The 20,621-nt window shown below is 45.5% G+C and overlaps 1 protein-coding gene across 1 annotated transcript in view; it reads right to left on the bottom strand.

Annotated features, from left to right (window-relative positions):
* Positions 1–3,395: 3,395 nt before the first annotated feature.
* Positions 3,396–20,621, bottom strand: part of tle2b (TLE family member 2, transcriptional corepressor b) — a gene marked incomplete at its 5' end in the record, with an annotated part of 110,024 nt that continues 92,798 nt past the window's right edge. The window contains 8 exons of the mRNA XM_079531793.1: positions 3,396–7,632; positions 7,724–8,711; positions 11,801–11,877; positions 13,621–13,771; positions 14,259–14,406; positions 15,938–16,185; positions 16,799–17,048; positions 20,158–20,234. Coding sequence (XP_079387919.1) covers positions 8,604–8,711; positions 11,801–11,877; positions 13,621–13,771; positions 14,259–14,406; positions 15,938–16,185; positions 16,799–17,048; positions 20,158–20,234 — 1,059 coding nt within the window. The remainder of the gene's footprint in view (positions 7,633–7,723; positions 8,712–11,800; positions 11,878–13,620; positions 13,772–14,258; positions 14,407–15,937; positions 16,186–16,798; positions 17,049–20,157; positions 20,235–20,621) is intronic.

Genomic DNA, 20,621 nt, shown 5'->3' with positions numbered 1-20,621 from the left:
TTGAGCTGAGCAGGACCTATAAACCTTCAAGGTTTATAAGTCCTTCTCAGCTCAATCAACAGGACCAGAACACACCTGGGCTGGCTGCCAGGATCACATCCACCAATGGGGAGGCTGTCTGTGTCCTGTCATGGTTTCTCCTCTGTATTATCTGATTAACATCCACGATAACACTTAAAAGCACTAAAGACACCTTTGATGCACAGCACCATTCAAATGCTCTGTACATGATCCCAAGGCCCCATTTGAAAAGTGACACCAACATGAACAACTTACAACCTAAAAATCTCTGAGAGCTCAGTGGCACCCTTGTTAGGATGATGTTCATGTGAGTCAGAGGTTCTGAGTTCAAATCCAGCTGAGTTCCTGCTACTTTCACTTTGCAGCATGTTTTGGAGAATAACATCCAGAAGAGAACTGGAAAGAGATGGAAAGCTGAGGAGATTCTCAGAGAGCATGGTGGCCTCTGTGATAAGCTGCTGTCTATTAGAACCACAGGTCGTGGGTTCAAGTTCAGCCCATGGCCTCGGACGGCATACTATAGCATGCCGTTTTTCATCATTTTTGAGGATTTGAAAAAAAGATGAAAATCCCTCCGAGACAATGGACTATAGCCCATGGTCTCGGAGTGATTTTCGTCTTTTTTTCAAATCCTCAAAAATGATGAAAAACACTCCGAGACCATGGGCTATAGCCCATGGCCTCGGACGGCATACTATAGCATGCCGTTTTTCATCATTTTTGAGGATTTGAAAAAAAGATGAAAATCCCTCCGAGACAATGGACTATAGCCCATGGTCTCGGAGTGATTTTCGTCTTTTTTTCAAATCCTCAAAAATTATGAAAAACACTCCGAGACCATGGGCTATAGCCCATGGCCTCGGACGGCATACTATAGCATGCCGTTTTTCATCATTTTTGAGGATTTGAAAAAAAGATGAAAATCCCTCCGAGACAATGGACTATAGCCCATGGTCTCGGAGTGATTTTCGTCTTTTTTTCAAATCCTCAAAAATGATGAAAAACACTCCGAGACCATGGGCTATAGCCCATGGCCTCGGACGGCATACTATAGCATGCCGTTTTTCATCATTTTTGAGGATTTGTAAAAAAGATGAAAATCACTCCGAGACAATGGACTATAGCCCATGGTCTCGGAGTGATTTTCGTCTTTTTTTCAAATCCTCAAAAATGATGAAAAACACTCCGAGACCATGGGCTATAGCCCATGGCCTCGGACGGCATACTATAGCATGCCGTTTTTCATCATTTTTGAGGATTTGAAAAAAAGATGAAAATCACTCCGAGACAATGGACTATAGCCCATGGTCTCGGAGTGATTTTCGTCTTTTTTTCAAATCCTCAAAAATGATGAAAAACACTCCGAGACCATGGGCTATAGCCCATGGCCTCGGACGGCATACTATAGCATGCCGTTTTTCATCATTTTTGAGGATTTGAAAAAAAGACGAAAATCACTCCGAGACCATGGGCTATAGTCCATTGTCTCGGAGTGATTTTCATCATTTTTGAGGATTTGAAAAAAAGACGAAAATCACTCCGAGACCATGGGCTATAGTAAAGTAACAAGTGTGTGTTCTGGTCCAGGTGATTGAGCTGAGCAGGACCTATAAACCTTCAAGGTTTATAAGTCCTTCTCAGCTCAATCAACAGGACCAGAACACACCTGGGCTGGCTGCCAGGATCACATCCACCAATGGGGAGGCTGTCTGTGTCCTGTCATGGTTTCTCCTCTGTATTATCTGATTAACATCCACGATAACACTTAAAAGCACTAAAGACACCTTTGATGCACAGCACCATTCAAATGCTCTGTACAGTACATGATCCCAAGGCCCCATTTGAAAAGTGACACCAACAAGAACAACTTACAACCTAAAAATCTCTGAGGGCTCAGTGGCACCCTTGTTAAGATGATGTCCATGTGAGTCAGAGGTTGTGAGTTCAAATCCAGCTGAGTTCCTGCTACTTTCACTTTGCAGCATGTTTTGGAGAATAACATCCAGAAGAGAACTGGAAAGAGATGGAAAGCTGAGGAGATTCTCAGAGAGCATGGTGGCCTCTGTCATAAGCTGCTGTCTATTAGAACCACAGGTCGTGGGTTCAAGTTCAGCCCATGGTCTCGAACGGCATACTATAGCATGCCGTTTTTCATCATTTTTGAGGATTTGAAAAAAAGGCGAAAATCACTCCGAGACCATGGACTATAGCCCATGATCTTGAACGGCATACTATAGCATGCCGTTTTTCATCATTTTTGAGGATTTGAAAAAAAGGCGAAAATGACCCGACCATGGACTATAGCCCATGGTCTTGGACGGCATACTATAGCATGCCATTTTTCATCATTTTTGAGGATTTGAAAAAAAGACGAAAATCACTCCGAGACCATGGACTATAGCCCATGATCTTGAACGGCATACTATAGCATGCCGTTTTTCCTCATTTTTGAGGATTTGAAAAAAAGGCGAAAATGACCCGACCATGGACTATAGCCCATGGTCTTGGACAGCATACTATAGCATGCCGTTTTTCATAATTTTTGAGGATTTGAAAAAAAGGTTAAAATCACTCCGAGACCATGGACTATAGCCCATGGTCTCGAACGGCATACTTTAGCATGCCATTTTTCATCTTTTTTGAGAATTTGAAAAAAAGGCGAAAATCACTCCGCCGTCCGAGACCATGGTCTCGGAGTGATTTTCGCCTTTTTTTCAAATCCTCAAAAATGCCCATTGTCTCGAACGGCATGCCGTTTTTCATCATTTTTGAGGATTTAAAAAAAGGCTATATTTCTAAAACTATGAAACATTTCAAAGATTCCTTTTCAGGCAAACATGTCCACCGTAAGATGAACCTAAATAGGTTTGAATGGGGTTTCTAGGTGTAAGTATGTAGGACTAGTAGCATGCCAAAGTTTGTGCTATTGCCATTGAGAATGCATTGGGCATTTAAGTTAAATAACTCAGAAACTACAAATCATTTCAAAGTAAAAGGTTCCAGCATGTGTGCCCACAGTAAGCAGAATTATAAAAATTGTAAATGGAGTTTCTAGGTGAAAGTGATTTTTTGACGTGCCAAAATCTGCCATTGACCCCCATTCTAATTTTCTATAACATATTTCTAAAACTATGAAACCTTTAAGAGATTCATTTTCAGGCAAACATGTTCACCGTAAGACATCTTAAAGTTTGAATCGGGTGTCAACTTAATACTAATTATGACTTATTTTAAGGAGTTTGGTGTGCCTGCACCCTATAAGAGCTGTAAACACAACAAAATCTAACCAGATACCCATTGTCAAGTTCAGAGTAATTATTTTCAACTGCTCACAAATGTCAACATTCCAAAGAAAAGACTGACACTGGAAAAACTTAAAAAGATGAACACAAGTCTTATTTATTTTTCCACACAGTATTTCTTTTACAACAATGGCGTCAGGAGGGAAAATACGTACAGTGCATAAAAAAAGAAAAGAAAAAAGTAGTAGTTCCTTGGCTTTGAAAAAAAACAAGTTACTAATCGTGAGCATTTAAAATAAAACTGTCGGAACAGAGTAAGCACAGGCGAGGGTGGTGGATGTTACTGACAAGTGGGAAAAGAGCAACACATATTACGGTATGTCCCGAGTCCCGACATCCACACCTAGCATACTGATGCTGCTCACTGCATGTAGCCATGTAAAACCCATTAACACATTTGATCCCGTTGACAGGTATACTCGTTCTGATTCATTAATTTGCCTCGTCTTGAGGCGTTTGATATCGCTATAAGATTGCCTTGCTTTTTTCCATTCTTTAAACCGCTCCGGTTGCTGTGCACTGTTGCTAGGTCCCCGCCCGCACTGTGTCTCATTCACCATAGCCATTAGCTTCTGTTTTAGCTGCAGCCTTTGCACGCTTTTTTCTCTGAAACTGCGGCGCTATCCGTGGTTTTGAACTAATCGGCGATGTTCGGAGGTCTTTTATGATTATCCGGTGAGTGAGATGGGAACATTGGCGTTTTCTAGAGCAAGGATGGACCTCATTTTAGCTCGCTAGCATTGATGCTATGCTATGCTATCTAAGATGGCACCCCAAACCAGACTCGCGTCACAATAGAATTGCCTCTCATCACGTGGCACCCAAACGCCATACCACTTTTGTCCAGCAAGTGGCACTCACTGTGGTAAGACCTGGAACGCATCTGTGTCAATTTAGCTTTTAACCACTTTAACCATTATTTGAAACTTTAGCTATTGAAAAATCGTCAAAATGTGTCCAAATCATTGAATACATATTCTTTCACGACGAACGATTTTAACTCATATAGCCTATCTTTGGTTCTTTGGGGGTCCCTGGAACAACATTTTCAGATGGGGGTCGGGCAGCGAATTGTATATAACTGTTCCGGGTCCTTGACATGAAATACTGACATAAAAACAGGTGTTTTCAGAAAACTGTCATGATTTAGAAGACATCATGTAGAATGTGGTCTCAGGTCTCAATGGGTTTAACAGTGTCACTCTGAACAGTCAGTATGCCAGCTGGGGTAGGAGGAACGGCATCATGAAGATCTGCCCTAACATGGCCGACAGTGAAGTGAGGAATAGTGAAAAGAAGCAGGCATTATTATACATGTCATATTATGATGAACTGTCTTAACCTCTCCCCTCCCTATATCGCTACTAAAGAGGTCCACCATCATTTAGCACCACAGAGGGACATTTTAACCATTTCATCCGTACTATTATAATAAAAAAAGATACATTACACAGCAGGCCTCCAGCTTGTTCTGGATATGTTAAAAATAAGAAAACAAAAAAAAATGTTTCCCCCTCCAATAATAGCCAACGTGGCATAACGTAGTAATGTCACGATGATGATATCATATCGTCACCTTCTTGAACTAATGGCCTAAGTCTTTTTTTTTCTTCATGAAAAATAAAAAGTTGGTCCAAAACAAAACTATATAGGCTATGATATTTCTTAATCATTTCACCCAAAACGTTTAAACCAATTTATGACTATTTAACTTAAAATAACACTGTCAGTTATGTAACGTAAAAGGATTCAACATAATTAAATGGATTAAAGCTGATTTAGGCCAATTTTGTTTACCGACTTGAGTCCTGAATTTTTTGTGTGCCTATTTTGGCCTAAGTTAAACTTTTGACATAGGCCATTTTACTAAAAGGGGGGGATCAGCATGATCCTTTTCAATGTGGACTTTGGTGATTTTACCAGAGGTGGCCAGTGACTTTTTCCTCAAAAAATTACTTAGGCCATTAGTTTAAGAAGGTGACAATACGAGACTAGATATCACATGGAATTTTGGATATTGTAATATTGTGATATATTATTTATCAAAGTCATACTGTGTAATTTTTATTTTTTCACCCAGTGTCAATATCTAATGTAATCCTGGGCGCTACACTTCCTCTGCCAACCTGGGGGGGGGGGGCAGTGGACTGACCTCATGCTTCCTTCTATGCATGAGGAGTCCAAGCTGCTTCTTTTCACCTGACAGGGGGGAGTTTCAATAACAACTCCACATGAATGTTTTTCTTTTTGTGTGATCTTTCAGAAAATGCCATGACAACGTTGATGACCTTAGCAGCAATAATTTTGGAGCATGATTTTGTTTCAAACGGAATTCTGGGAATCACAGTTCAAACAGACAACGGAGCTACAGTATACTGTACCATAGGTGTTGCCAAAAAAGACTACCAAAATTGGACGTTACACATTATGACTTTAATATATTGTAGTCACGATACAATATTAGCTTCACAACGTGAATATTGAGGTATTTGGTCAAACACATTGGGACATTTTCATTTTGTCCATAAGGCCCAGCCCTAGTGAAATGGAGACCTCTGGAGAGGCTAAACCTGTAACCCTCGTCTTCGCTAGTGCCTGCTGCATAGTGCATACAGCCCACAGAGACCTGTAACCCTCGTCTTCGCTAGTGCCTGCTGCATACAGCCCACAGAGACCCAACAACAGACACACTGAAGTAGCATTATCTGACTAAAGTACGGTTATTAACACTTCTGTTTTTGAAACGAACAAACAAAAACAAAATAATAATAACAAGGAAGGAGAGGAAAAACAAACCGGGAGCAGAAGAACTCTTTTCATATAGTTATAATTATCGTCTCTGTCGGGTAGAAATCTCCAAAAACTGTTACGTCTCAGCATTTCAAATTCCAAAAATAGCAAAAGTATACAAGCTGGAAACGTGTCGTGGCTTTTTGTGGACGCGCTACATGTGATGCTTCTGTGTGACGCCGTAGTGACAGTGTGATCAAGTATAGGGCGTTGATTTAGGGGAGGAAAAAAGTTAAAATATGGGGAGGAGAGGTTTCTGCCCGACAGCGAGGACTGCTGTTTTTACAGTGCTGTCCCACTGCCTGTCACCATCACCAAGGATACACAAACACATCCAATAGAAAAGATTGAAACAAAACAAAAATAAAATGGCTGAAATATTTTGTCCCGCCCCCTGCTTTGTGTGTGTGTGTGTGTGTGTGTGTGTGTGTGTCACATTATTTACATCCCTCATTGTTCGCTCCCACAGCCAATAAGAACAGGTATAGGCAACCATAGCCCCTCCCCCGATACATAACCATATAATTAATTACATAAAACAAGCAAACACTATTAATACAAAATATCAAAATAAACGCCTAAAAAAAAAAGCTTAAATGTGCCTTTAAAATCTACACATTTTGTGATGAGAGTTCTACTAAAGCGGTGAGTTCTGATATACAAGTTGTCACCCAGGTCGGAATATGATACAAGGAGGATTAACGAAGGAGCGGTCAGTCCTAGGGCGTCGTGTCAATGAATTAGCAATCGGTAGCTCATCATCAACACATGATTTAACTGGGATTTAACTGGGAAAAGGAACGCTAGCTCGTTAGCACACAAACATCGCTACTCCGAAAAGTCGTTATTGTGATTTTGTCTTTACGAAAGGAACAAAATGAAATGTGAAATGTAATCAAAGGGATCAATTACGGAAATGCCAAAAGGATGCAGCTTACTTATTATTATCAGCTGCTGTTTTAAGTTTACGGCTAAGAATAGCGCGCAAAAAAACGCGCCGTGTTAATTCTACCTCTCTGCTGTTTACAGTGAGGTTGGCACGGCGTCGTCGAGGCCGTTTCATCTCGCCAACGGTGCCTTTTAATCAGAGTGAGTGCAGCGCTGCGTGTCAGGAGAACAATCCACAGGAATTAGGCTCGTCTGATGCTCTCAGACATGATGCTCTCTGTTAGACTGTTTGTGTCTCTGTTAGACTGTTTGTGTCTCTCTTTCAGCCCTGGGAGAATCCCAACCCGACTGTACTGCTCATTAGACGCGACGGCGCCTTTTTGTCAAGACCAAAATAAAACAGATATTAGGCAGCGAGAGTGAGGGGGCAGGGGGGCATTGGTATGAATGTTTAATTGGTCGCTACATGTGTGTGTGTGTGTGTGTGCGCGCGTGTGCACGTGGGCGTGCGTGCGTGCGTTCATCCGTACACGCGTGTGTGTGTAATTGTGCACAACAAGCGAGCTACACTCTCTTTGTCTGAATGGTGCACGAGCGTCTCGAGTGTATGTGTTGTTGGCTGCGTGTCTGTCTGCATGCGTACGCGTCACACACACGTACACACACACATGTACACACATGTACACACACACACACACACACACACACACACACATGTACACACATACACACACACACACACACACACACACACACACACACACACACACGTGTGTGTGTGCAAAGCCCCGCGTGTCAGGAGGACGTCAGCATTCCTCAGACCCTGACACCCTTCGCTGGGGGAGAGCGTAGCGGGCTGCGGTGTCGGCCTCATTAAGGCCTCCGCCGTCTGGCTAATGAATCGATTGTGTGGTATCAGTGCTCCTGGCTGCTACTCCCACAGTGCCCCCCCCCCCCTCCCCCCTCCTCTGGGGGCCTCCTTTTCACTGAGCTCTTAATCAGGAAACAGCCGTAATTACCCTCCCTCTCTCGCTCTCTCTCTCTTTCTCTCTCTCTCTCTCTGCCACCTCGTCCTCTCTCGCTCCTGGTTTCTTTTATCGTCCTTATTTCCCCGTCCTCTTGTTTTCTCTTTGCCTTCCTCTCCCCCTCTCCCTCTCTCTTCCTGTCTTTATCTTCACGCTCCACCGGCCCTGTTCTTTGTCCTCTTATCTTTTGGCTTCTTCCATTGCTCTCTCTCTCTCTCTCTCTCTCTCTCTCTCTCTCTCTCTCTCTCTCTCGTATGCAGCTTTCTTTCTCTCTATCATGTGTCATCCTTGGGCAGAGATTTGTGATGTGCATGTGTGCGTGCGGTATGCGCGCACGCGTGTGCGTGGGTGCGTGTGTTAGTATGTGTGTGAGTATGTGTGTGTGTGTGTGTGTGTGTGTGCGTGTGCGTGATTGGGTGGGTGGGTGGGTGGGGTGGATGCGAGCTTCCACAGACGTGTGGAAAACGGACGAGGCAAGGCGGGAGAAAAGAAGAGGTGCTGATGAGATCCGGGCGCTGCTACTATACAGGAGGAGGAAGAGGAGGTGACCCCCTCCCCCCATCTCGTCCCGCAGCTCTCAGTAAACCACCTCGTAGACGGTGGCCTTCTTGTCTCCGGAGCCGGTCACTATGTACTTGTCGTCTGGGGACACGTCGCAGCTCAGGACGGACGACGACTCCTTGGACTGGAGGACGGAGACAGACAGACAGACAGAAAGACCGACAGACAGACAGACAGACAGACAGACAGACAGACAGACAGACAGACAGACGGAAGCAGAAAGAGAGAGAGTGAGAGAGAGGGATAGAGGGAGGGAGAGAGACAATAAAGGGAGACAGATAAAAGAAGATGTTATAAACGGCGATGTGACTCATCGCTCAATCAACGGAGACATAATTTGCATTTCAAAACGGAGCCGTTGCCGTGTTGGAGATAATTGCAGAGCGTGTCGCTGACTCATTGTTCTCGGAGCTCGGGGAGACGGATCGTTCCGTTTCTCTCTCTCGTCACGTCCCTGGAGACGAGCGGCCTCATTAACCACAGGTAAATGTTACGGCGGTCTGAGATCTGTTTCTCTGCCTGCCAACACGTCTGGTCTGGTGGTGACACCTTATTTCAAAGTATACGAGCTAGAAACAGCTGAGACAAACGGCCACTAACAAGCCCTACGGCTACCGCTTTGAAGACCAAAGATCCTGCTACCGTCCCAATATGAAGCAGCGCTTCCCTAACGTCTTCACATTAGTTCTGCAATGCTGTATAATTTCTTGAATCGCTTCCACCCACATCAAGCCTTTACTTTGGTAAATGGTAAATGGTGCATTTAAATCACGCTTTTATCCAAAGCGCTTTACATAGATAGTGCATTACATTCACACACACTTTCGTACACCGATGGCGGAGGAAACCAATGCAAGGTTAAGGCACCAACCTGCACATTGTCACCAGATGAATTGGTAGGAAGGTTGTGCGGTTTTACGTTTTTTTACTGTTTAATACAGTTTCATGAAATCTTGGCGGTCTTGGTCCGCGACCAATAGTGGGACCGCATGGCCACATCAAAAATGTATTAAACGGTAAACGCGAGTGCCCTGGTGTTTTGGGAGATAGTAATCCGGGGTTTAAAATTTTGAAAACCGCCCAACCTTAATTGGTAGGTAGAGAGCTGAGATACGTCTGGCCGTGCGAGACTAACGTTGACGTAGCAGTGTCTGATGGTCAATAATCAATTAATTGCAATCCATCCATCCATCCATACATCCATCCAGCCATCCATCCATCCATCCATCCATCCATCCATCCATCCATCCATCCATCCATCCAGCATCAGGCTTGTGACCAGAGCAGTGTGATGGTCAGTTTGTGCTGCTAGAATGTACAATGTTTACATCCCTCCTGCTCTGTGTAGCATCTGAGAGACCAGAGCTGTGTGTGCACTAACAGGGACGTGCACAGTGTTACAGAGGCAGGGGCTGAAATTCCGTAAGAGGGCACTTTTGGATGAAAATAGCAAATCTACAAGCTCTCAACGCATAGATTTGCTATTTTCCGGGCGCGACCCCGCACCCGTTGGCTACTGGAGATGTCCCGATGACATGGATTTCAACGCAAAACGCTGCGTTCAAGATCAGGAGAGTTCCCGGGGAAAAAAAGCAATTCTCGGGTATGGCATGGAAAGGAGAAGAGGGCGTTCGCATTTCTTTCACCATAGTAAATGACGGGTAAAAGGGCAGGGACCGAAGCCCCCTTTGATGTCTATGTGTGCACGTGCCCGTGCACCACCTGGCTTTAGATGAGCTAAAGCTCCCTCTCTGCTCTATCATTTATCTTCTCCCTCCCTCCGTCCTTTCTTCTTCCTCCCTGGCTCCCCCCCCCCCCCCCCCCCCCAACCCCTTCCTCTCTTGGCTTTCATTCTATCTCTCTACTCCACCCCCCCTCCCTTTGGTTCCGTGCCACTGCAGCTTCAGGCACGGCAGCAGAGGCTTGTCAATCATCCGTCCAGTGGTGAGAGGCCATTTTGACAGGATCGCTCACACTACAAGCTGACAGAGTGAGTGGGAGGAGGAGGAGGTGGTGGAGGAGGTGGTGGTGCCGACGGTGGTGGGGGTGGAGTGGGATTATGTGGAGGTGTGGGTGGGTTGAAGTGGACGTGCACTGGCGGGGCGAAAGAGAGGGGAGATGGGGTATAACGTTCCATCCTCACTGCCAGCGATGCGCTGAAATCTCATTAGAATACATGTTGTTCTTCAATGAGACTGTCCTGACGTACCGCGAGCGACGACGCGCCGTGCAGCGACGTCGTCCACCCCTCCTATATTCGCTCTCTATTCGAGTCTCTATTTGAGCGAGGTTTCGCAGCCCCCAAACACTTTTATTGAGATGTATATACTATTTATTTATTTGATTTGTTCAGGTTGTGTCGCAACGCAATGGCCGACACTCCATATCAGGACAGTTTGTATCACCGACGGAACGCTCGCTCCTTGCCTGTGTAGATGAGGAGTTACTCAGCGACGGACACCAGCATAAACACGAGCGCGATGGAGGGGACAGAGATGAGAGGCGTGCGTGCGTGCGTGCGTGTGTGTGTGTGTGTGTGTGTGTGTGTGTGTGTGTGTGTGTGTGTGTGTGTGTGCGACATGACGTGGGGTGGGGTGCGAGCCATTTGGCAGGGGGGGAGCGCCTGGCATTTGGATAACAGAGCAGATAGCCAGCATTCTCATTTCAGCCTGAGGGGTGACAGGACAGGAGCCACCATGCCTTTCCCTCTATGCTGGCTCTGGTGTACAGAAATATATGACAGCCATGCCACACCGCACACCCACACACACACACGCACAAGCACGCGCGCACACACGCACGCCAGGTCCGTTTTCACGATCGGCACTTTAAATGGACACGGAGGACTTCACTTTGTGTCTCACAGAAAGCACACTCGTCATGAATGCATACCTTCATCCCTCCTAGTTACAGTGTTTTAGCTGAACAATGTGGCATTTCTGAACATGGAAGAATATGGAGAGGAGGAACTTTATAATATGAATATACAGTATTCTGACGTTCTGATGTACAAATGTCAATTTGATCCTCTATCTCCTTTCTTCCTGTCCATGCCAGTCTCTGTGTATCTATTGTTATCTGGGGCTAGACGTGAACCCAGACCACATATGCACACGCACGCACGCACGCACGCACGCACGCACGCACGCACGCACGCACGCACGCACGCACGCACGCACGCACGCACGCACGCACAGCATTATTGTTTCTCACCTGGAAAATGCTGGCTCCATAGGGTGTCCTCCATGCGTTCAACAGATTGTCCTTTCCTGTGCTCACAAACCATTTACCTGTAATCACACACACACACACACACACACACACACACACACACACACACACACACACACACACACACACACACACACACACACACACACACACACACACACACACACACACACACACACACACACACACACACACACACACTTGATTGATTGAAAATTGTATTAACAGTTTGCAGAATTACAGTACATTTCAAGCACAAACTCAATACAAAGGCTGTTAACTGTGAGTGGACGACCCAATTAAGCATTACACTTGTTTACAACAGGATCCACCATGTTCAAATCATCAAAACATTTAGAGACGTACAAATAGACACTTCTATATAGACAAAGAACAGTACAGGAATTCATCAAAATGGAGGTAAAAAGGGAAAAGAAACATATACAGTGAGGGGGAAAAAGGGGGAGGGCGGTGGGGGGGGGGGGTTCAGATTTTACGGGGGCCAGTTTCGAATTGCAGCCATCCGTAGGTGCCCTTTGAGAGCGGTTTTGAAGGAGTCAAGGGATTCGCATGTCTTAATGACTGTTGGTAGGGCGTTCCACATTTTGGTGGCATAGGAGCGAAAAGAATTTAGTCCCTTGTTTGTGCCGAATCTGGGTTGAACATGATTTGTTGCACTCCCTCTGGTGTTGTGGGTGTGGACTTCATTAACATTAAGGAAGTATCTACACAGGTACATGGGTATCTTGGTGGAGTATCGAATCTTGTGGACCAGACCCATTGCAAGATGCTGTACTCTGTCACCGACCCTAAGCCATGCCAGTCTGTCAAAGTGGGCAGGGGTGAGGTGGAGCCAAGTAGGAGCCTGACCAGTTTGTTTTGGGAGGTCTGGAGCCTAGTTTTAAGGGCCTTTGAGGTGCTGTGGTACCAGGAGGTGCATGCATAGTCAAAGAAGCCTTGTACAAGGGCTCCTGTTAAGGTCTTCAATGTGTTTTTGTCGACCAGTGAGGAGATCCTGTAAAGGAATCTTGTTCTTTGGTTGACTTTTTTGATTACGTTGGTGGCCATTTTATCACCGGAAAGATTAGCCTCCAGGATGGAACCTAGGTAGGTAATTTCATCTTTACGTGTGATAACATTGTCACCCACTCTAACCAACACACACACACACACACACACACACACACAGGCCAAATTAGAAAATATGAAAACAACTACAGTACATATCCTATACCTACATATATAGGTACCATACTAAAGTCACATGAAAATGCACTGCATTTCAACAATATTATTTAATCAATATCAAATATCAGTGGTCTTTTGTCAGGTGTGTTGTGAACAAAACCCAAATAACTAAGCCTTTTTCCCAGCCTTATTTAACATGACCAAATGTAATCAGAAGTGTAAGGTCTTTCTGCTACTGATACTGTCAGTCATTTAGGACTGGGCCCACATTAAACTAGAGTTCTCAAATCCTGCCCAAAAAATAAAGTTGAATGGCAATTTGAATGGCCGTTTTCAAGATGTTTTGGCAATTATCTTTCTGTCTTAACCTGCTGTCCTCATACAGTATTGGCACTCTGGCTATTGGCGTGTGCGGCCACTTTCTTGTTGTTTCAAGATTCCCTCTTCAAGTTCTCTCCCGTGGGCCGGCACCGCTAAAAAGGACTTTGGTGCGCGTTAGCATCCTTTATCTCTGGAACAGAAGGTCCAATCTGCTCAGTTTAAGCTTGTTGGATGCGTGACTTGCGTGCGTGAGTGCGTGCGTGCGTGCGTGCGTGCGTGTATGCGTTACTCACCACAGGAGGCGAACTTGAGGGAGAGCACACAGCTCTCGTGGAGGTGCAGCTGGTACTTGTCAGGCTTGGAGACGTGAAGCACTTCCACATTACTGCTCTCCATGCCTACGGCGAGCCACTCGCCTGTCGGACAGTAGCCCAGAGAGAAGATCTGCACACAGGGTCCATGAGAGGAGGGAGGGAGGGAGGGTCCATGAGAGGAGGGATGGAGGGAGGGAGGGAGGGAGGGAGGGTCCATGAGAGGAGGGAGGGGGAGAGGAGGGAGGGGGAGAGGAGGGAGGGAGGGAGGGAGGGACGGACGGACGGATGGACATGGATGGATGGAGGGAGAGAATTTAGAGAGTATTTAGAGAGTAGAATGGGCGAGGATGGCCAAGAGTGTGTGTGTGTGTGTGTGTGTGTGTGTGTGTGTGTGTGTGTGTGTGAGAGAGAGAGAGAGAGAGAGAGAAATGGCAGGCACAAAAAGACAAGAGAGAAAGTCATTACACAGCCAATCGAACCTCATCTGACAACAACCGTCCATTATTGCAGCCTTATTGTGACGCTTGGGACAGCCAAGACTGAGTGAGCATAAGTGAGTGCGTGAGTGAGCGAGCGAGCGAGCGAGCGAGCGTGCGTGCGTGCGTGCGTGCGTGTACCTGTGAGGTGAAGTCGTGCTGTTGGAGCTGTCTTCCCTCTCGGAGGTCCCAGCAGCGTACTGTGTTGTCCAGACCTCCTGTCCACAGCTTGGTGCCATCGTTGGAGATGTCAATGCAGCTGGCCCCGTCTGTGTGGCCCTGGAACTGCCTGCAGCGTGGACGAGAGACAACGGCACACACTGGTCAACTCTCTCTCTCTCTCTCTGCATAATGGCTCTCTGCCTCAGGGTTCAGTAACAGGATAGGGGGGCACTAGGGACATCTGGGCATCTCCAAATTTGCTATTTTGTAAAGAAAATAGCCAATTTCTCACTTATCCTTTCCTTGTCTCCTCTCTCCTCTCTCCCTCTCCTCTTAGGCCCTAACCACACCAGAGGGTCGCCATGCAACTCCTTGCAACTCCTTGCAACCATTATTCCCAATGGCCATGTTGCAAGGAGTTGCATTGGTGTGGTTTGTTTTGTTGCAAGGAGTTGCATTCAGGTTCAGGTTCATTTATTAGTTTGTCCCCGAGGGGCGATTTGTTGTCCAGCAAAGCATCATAACAGGCAAACAACATAAAATACAGTAAAGACACATGGGTACACATAAAACAATAAAACAGGAAGTCAGTTCAAGTTATCAGTGTAGCATTGGAATTCATCATCACTTGCAAGAACAGTTGTATATAAAAAATCACACCCGTGTGAACTGAGTGGTGCAAGGTCTTATATAGCCTGATCAGCTGTGGTCTGACGTAATGTCAGTGGCCATAGTAACCATGCTCATTTTTTTGGTACGAACACGGGTACAAAGCCAGTTGTTGGAGTGGTTTGCACCACTCAAAAATACAAGAAGCGACAACGTTACCTCCTCCTCATATCAGCATTTAAGGCCTGGATAGATACAGGCACAAAGGACAATTTATATTGGTGTGGTTTGTTTTGTTGCAAGGAGTTGCGAGTAGTTGCAAGGAGTTGCAGCTGGTGTGGTTTGGGCCTTAATAACCTGACTAGGGTCTGGTGGTGGAGGTCTTAATTACCTGACTAGGGTCTGGTGGTGGAGGTCTTAATTACCTGACTAGGGTCTGGTGGTGGAGGTCTTAATTACCTGACTAGGGTCTGGTGGTGGAGGTCTTAATTACCTGACTAGGGTCTGGTGGTGGAGGTCTTAATTACCTGACTAGGGTCTGGTGGTGGAGGTCTTAATTAACTGACTAGGGTCTGGTGGTGGTGGAGGTCTTAATTACCTGACTAGGGTCTGGTGGTGGTGGAGGTCTTAATTACCTGACTAGGGTCTGGTGGTGGTGGAGGTCTTAATTACCCGACTAGGGTCTGGTGGTGGAGGTCTTAATTACCTGACTAGGGTCTGGTTGTGGAGGTCTTAATTACCTGACTAGGGTCTGGTGGTGGAGGTCTTAATTACCTGACTAGGGTCTGGTGGTGGAGGTCTTAATTACCTGACTAGGGTCTGGTTGTGGAGGTCTTAATTACCTGACTAGGGTCTGGTGGTGGAGGTCTTAATTACCTGACTAGGGTCTGGTTGTGGAGGTCTTAATTACCTGACTAGGGTCTGGTGGTGGAGGTCTTAATTACCTGACTAGGGTCTGGTGGTGGAGGTCTTAATTACCTGACTAGGGTCTGGTGGTGGAGGTCTTAATTACCTGACTAGGGTCTGGTGGTGGTGGAGGTCTTAATTACCTGACTAGGGTCTGGTTGTGGAGGTCCCAGACCACGATGTTTCCGTCGCTGCAGCAGGAGAAGCAGACCTTGTTGTCGGGGGAGATGGCCAGAGCGTAGCAGGCGGGCGCAGACGACGTCAGCTCCGCCTTGATGCGGGGAGTGGGCGTGGCCAGGTCCCAGATGGACAGCGTGCTGGCCTCCCCGCCCACGATCAGGGTCCGCCCGTCGGGGAGGATTTTGCAGGAGCGGATGTAGTTGTCCCGGTTCTAATTGGGCAGAGATAAGGAAGCCAGACTGTCTTACATGCTTATTGTAATCAAGAGTCTCTACAGGATCGGCTGAGCTCAGCAGAATGAATGAATGAGGACGTTTTGATAACGTCAGTCTCTGAAGGAGATTCAATCAAATGAACAGTACGGTACCTGGCATGTTTTGTGTGCTGTGCAGGTAATGCATTTGGTGTATTACAGTATTACCTTGGGTTGACCTTGCTCTGGATTAAGAGGCTCTGCTAAATGTGTAAATTGTATCACATATGTATGTATGTGTAAATGAATGCCGTACTATGTCATACTACAGTGCCACACAAAAGTAGCGGAAATAGCCGATCTAAAAGCTCACGGTGCGAGATTTCAGATTTACTTTGTCTATGGGTTTAAAAAATCAAGCACATGGCTTTGAAGGATAACAGATCTACAAGCTCTCAACATGTCATGTTGCAATGCATTGTGGGCTTGTAGATCAGCTATTTAGATTTAAAAAAAAAATAAACACAAGATTCCCCCCCCCCCCCCCAATGTTTGAATTTCGTGATATCGAACGAAGCTTTAAATATTAGAATGTTTTGGGTCAGCCCTAAATCAATCAACATAAGCTTACCAGACAGTCCAGCTGTGCCATGGGGCTCTTGCTGCCCGGCTGGCTGATGTCCCACACCTTGACGCAGCCCTTTCCCCCGGTGTAGACGTGGCGCGTGGACGTGCTGATGGTGACGGCACACACCACCTCTCCGTGGTTCAGCGTGTGGATCTGCCGGGCGTGGCGCGGGATGCCCGGGCCCAGCAGGGCGTCCGGAGGGAAGGGCACCGGCTGCATCTGCCCGTCTGCGCTCACATGGAACGAGTAGGCACTGCGGACGGGACGGGACGGGACGGGACGGGCACGAGGACGGGACGGGCACGAGGACAAGAAGAGACATGAAGGGGACAGGGCTGTCACCATTACTTATTTAAGTTGGATTAGTAATTGTTACACAAATAATTAGCGTTATGATTGGTATTCGTAATCACAAATTGCACAGAACAGATATGACAAATATTTTTTTTCTTTCCAAAAGAAATGTACAAAATAGCAGAAATAGTTGATCTGCTATTTCTGCGATTTTTGAAAATATGGATGGTCAATGATACATGGAGAGTGTGTGACTCTCTGTGAAGGGTGAGCTCTTTGTTATTTGAACTCTGCTTTCGGAATCCGAGAGAGAGAGAGAGAGAGAGAGAGAGAGAGAGAGAGGAGTCTTGAAAGATCTCTGCCAATGCACAAGGTTACGAGTACGACAGATACAGTACTTTTGAAAGGCAGAACACACACACACACACACACACACGGGCATGCATACACACACGGGCACGCATACACACACACACACACACACAGGCACGCATACACACACAGGCACGCATACACACACACACACACACACACACGTGCACGCACACACACGCACGCACACACACACGTACACAATGACGTGGAATGAATAGCCACCATGTGTGTGTATGTTGGGGGGGGGGGGGGGGGGTGATGGAAGGAAAAACAAATAAATGAGTCATCAATCAATAAAAGAACAAAAGAGAAAGAGAACGGCACGTATGTACAGTTATGCAATCATGACACACACACTGCTAAGTGCACACACACAGTCACACGTGCACACACACATAGTCACACGTGCACACACACACACACACACACACACAGTCACACGCGCACACACACACACACAGTCACACAGTCGCACACACACACACACACACACACACACACACACACACACACACACACACACACACACACACACACACACACACACACACACACACACACACACACACACACTCGCTAACAAAAGTAAAGATTGACAGCATAATGGCATTGGAGCTCCAACCGTAATATTTGTCAAAAAATGTGGCAATTACTTGGCTCACAATAGCCGTAGGTGGGAATGCATAATGACAGATTGTATTACAAGGCAGAAAGTCGACCTGCCTCCATCGCTAATGGCAGATCAATACCGTATAGCGGTGGGCTTTTTTTTATTTCAAATTAGTGAGTGAGAGAGAGAATTGCTGTAGTTTATCATTTTTCTTTGTCCTCCCTTTCTTTATATGGAAAACCGATATAATGGGAACAAAATGCACAAAAACTAATTTCACACACTCTTTTGACTCTGTGTGATGTGATAGAAAAGCTGCTTCTGATTCTGAGTGGCATTGATTGACACTCGCAGTGGTGGAGATTTGCACTTGAGGTAAAGTATTTGAAAGTACATGCTTTTAAAAAAATAGTTAAGTAATCAAAAATACATACTACAAAGTACATATGTGACCGGGTCTGGCAAATAGGCCCTCATCTCGACCAGAGTCATTTTTCAGTTTTTTACAGATTATTAAAGTACAGAATGTAAGCTTTCATGATGTATCATTCAATGAAATTGGAAAATATTTGAAGGAGATATGACCATTTTAAAATGATTGTGCCGTTTTACCCAAAGCTGAGAAAATCCCCTTTGAATGTTCACAACATTTCAAAACCTAGAGCTGGCTAGCCTACTTTGACTTATAAATGTATACATTTAATTTGCCCAAATCAAAAATCTGTTTGAATGAAAACCTCCTTCAACATTCAAGCTGTGTTAATATGAAAAAAAACGAAAATCACAAAAAAAAGTTTATTTTAGATTTTCTGCCTTTTCATTATAGGCGAGATGAGGAGCATTTTGCTAGACCTGGTCACATATTTCTTTCAATGCTTGCATTGCCGTATTCGAATTTAATTTAAACACAAAATAATAGAGACAATAGCACATCTACAAGCTCACAGCGCGTCGCATCGTGATCCATGATGCGTTGTGAGGTCGTAGATCTGCTAGTTTCACTATTCTTTTAAATAGGCCTTTCCTAGAAATGAAGTGGAGTCAAAAGGTCAATGAAACGTAGTGAAGTGAAAGTATCCAAAAATACAAATACTCAAATGAAGCACACATACTACAAGAAATGACTTGCATACAATACTCAAGTAAATGTACTTCAGGGCTCAGACAGAGCTACGATCCCTGGAATCTGGATAATAGAGATCTACACTGCCAGGACAGAGTGGAAAAAACCACGCTGCTACAAACCCATCCTCTGCCTGTACCGCAGCTTCCCTTCTAAGTCGTTTAGACCTATACATGTCTTCTAAATCATGACCGTTTTCTGAAAAACCTACGTTTCTACGCCAGTGTTTCTCAAACTATTACATGTCAAGGAGCCCCAGATTTATATGCAATTGGCCGCCGACCCCCGACTGAAAATATGGTGTTCCAGTGACCCACCGGAAGCAAAGATTTGAGTTAAAAACGTTCGCTCCGAAAGAATATAATATGTTCAAAGATTTGCGCCACATTTTCACGATTTTTCAAAAATAGCAGATCTACAAGCTCGTAGCGCGGCACTCGGTGCCGCGCTATGAGCTTGTAGATCTGCTATTTTTCAATAGCTAAAGTATAACATAATGCTTAAAAACACCAAAAGGGGTTCCCGTTCTGAATGGGCTAAGCCACGTATTTTTAGATTGTCACTGAACCAAATTTAAACATCTATTTGTCATAATATATATCTATTTCTGTCAGCCTGTCATCATGCCAGCCATGTCAGCTTTCACACATTTCGCCTCGTCTGCGCGCGGCGCTGTCGACAGACTGTGAAATAGTGAGAATTAATGACACGGCAAGGTATGGGGAGGCAGCGACTTCATGACAGGCAGAGAGAGAGAGACAGACGGTTGCCATAGCTGGCGAGTTAACGCCGCTAACCCAGATGGTGTCTCCGCTGGGGGAACGTACAGTACAGTATAGTCTGCTTGGTTCTCAGACAGGGCAAGCATATAGTCTAACAACTCTACAACATCAATAACTGACAGGATGCGCATACATTAGTACGGTAATGAGATAACGGGGGCTTAGTATGGGAACTCACGGCTTGCCTCCGGAGGAGCCAGACATCGACGAGGACAGCCCGCCAGCCCTGAGGTGAGAGCGAGACTCATAGGCCACCTGGGGGAGGAGGACAATGACAAGGCGGATCCATGACCGACATTCATACAGGTTTAAGATTTTTCATTGTGTAATGATGACCTCGTTATTATAAGATTATGAAGAACAGAAGATGCTCTGATCAGGGTTATTATAGTTCACTAACGACATAACGAAAACTGGAATGAAAAAGAAAAGAGGAAAAAGGTTAGTTTACACAAATAATGTTATGTTTACAAAACCAACAAACAAAGGACACACCAGTATTGATGAGGTGCTGCTGGCCTTGATGAATACGTGTAAATGTAAAGAAAATGCTGCACGCGCATACCGGTATAGTCACAATGCAGGGTTTATTGAATAGCAGTGTATCATACCTTTCCACCTGGAAAGGTATGATTTTCTTTC

This window comes from Electrona antarctica (genome assembly GCF_951216825.1).
Source record: "Electrona antarctica genome assembly, contig: scaffold_240, whole genome shotgun sequence".
NCBI classification, from domain to species: Eukaryota; Metazoa; Chordata; class Actinopteri; order Myctophiformes; family Myctophidae; genus Electrona; species Electrona antarctica.
Note: the sequence above shows the minus strand (reverse complement) of the source record. Positions and strands in the feature narration are given on the sequence as shown.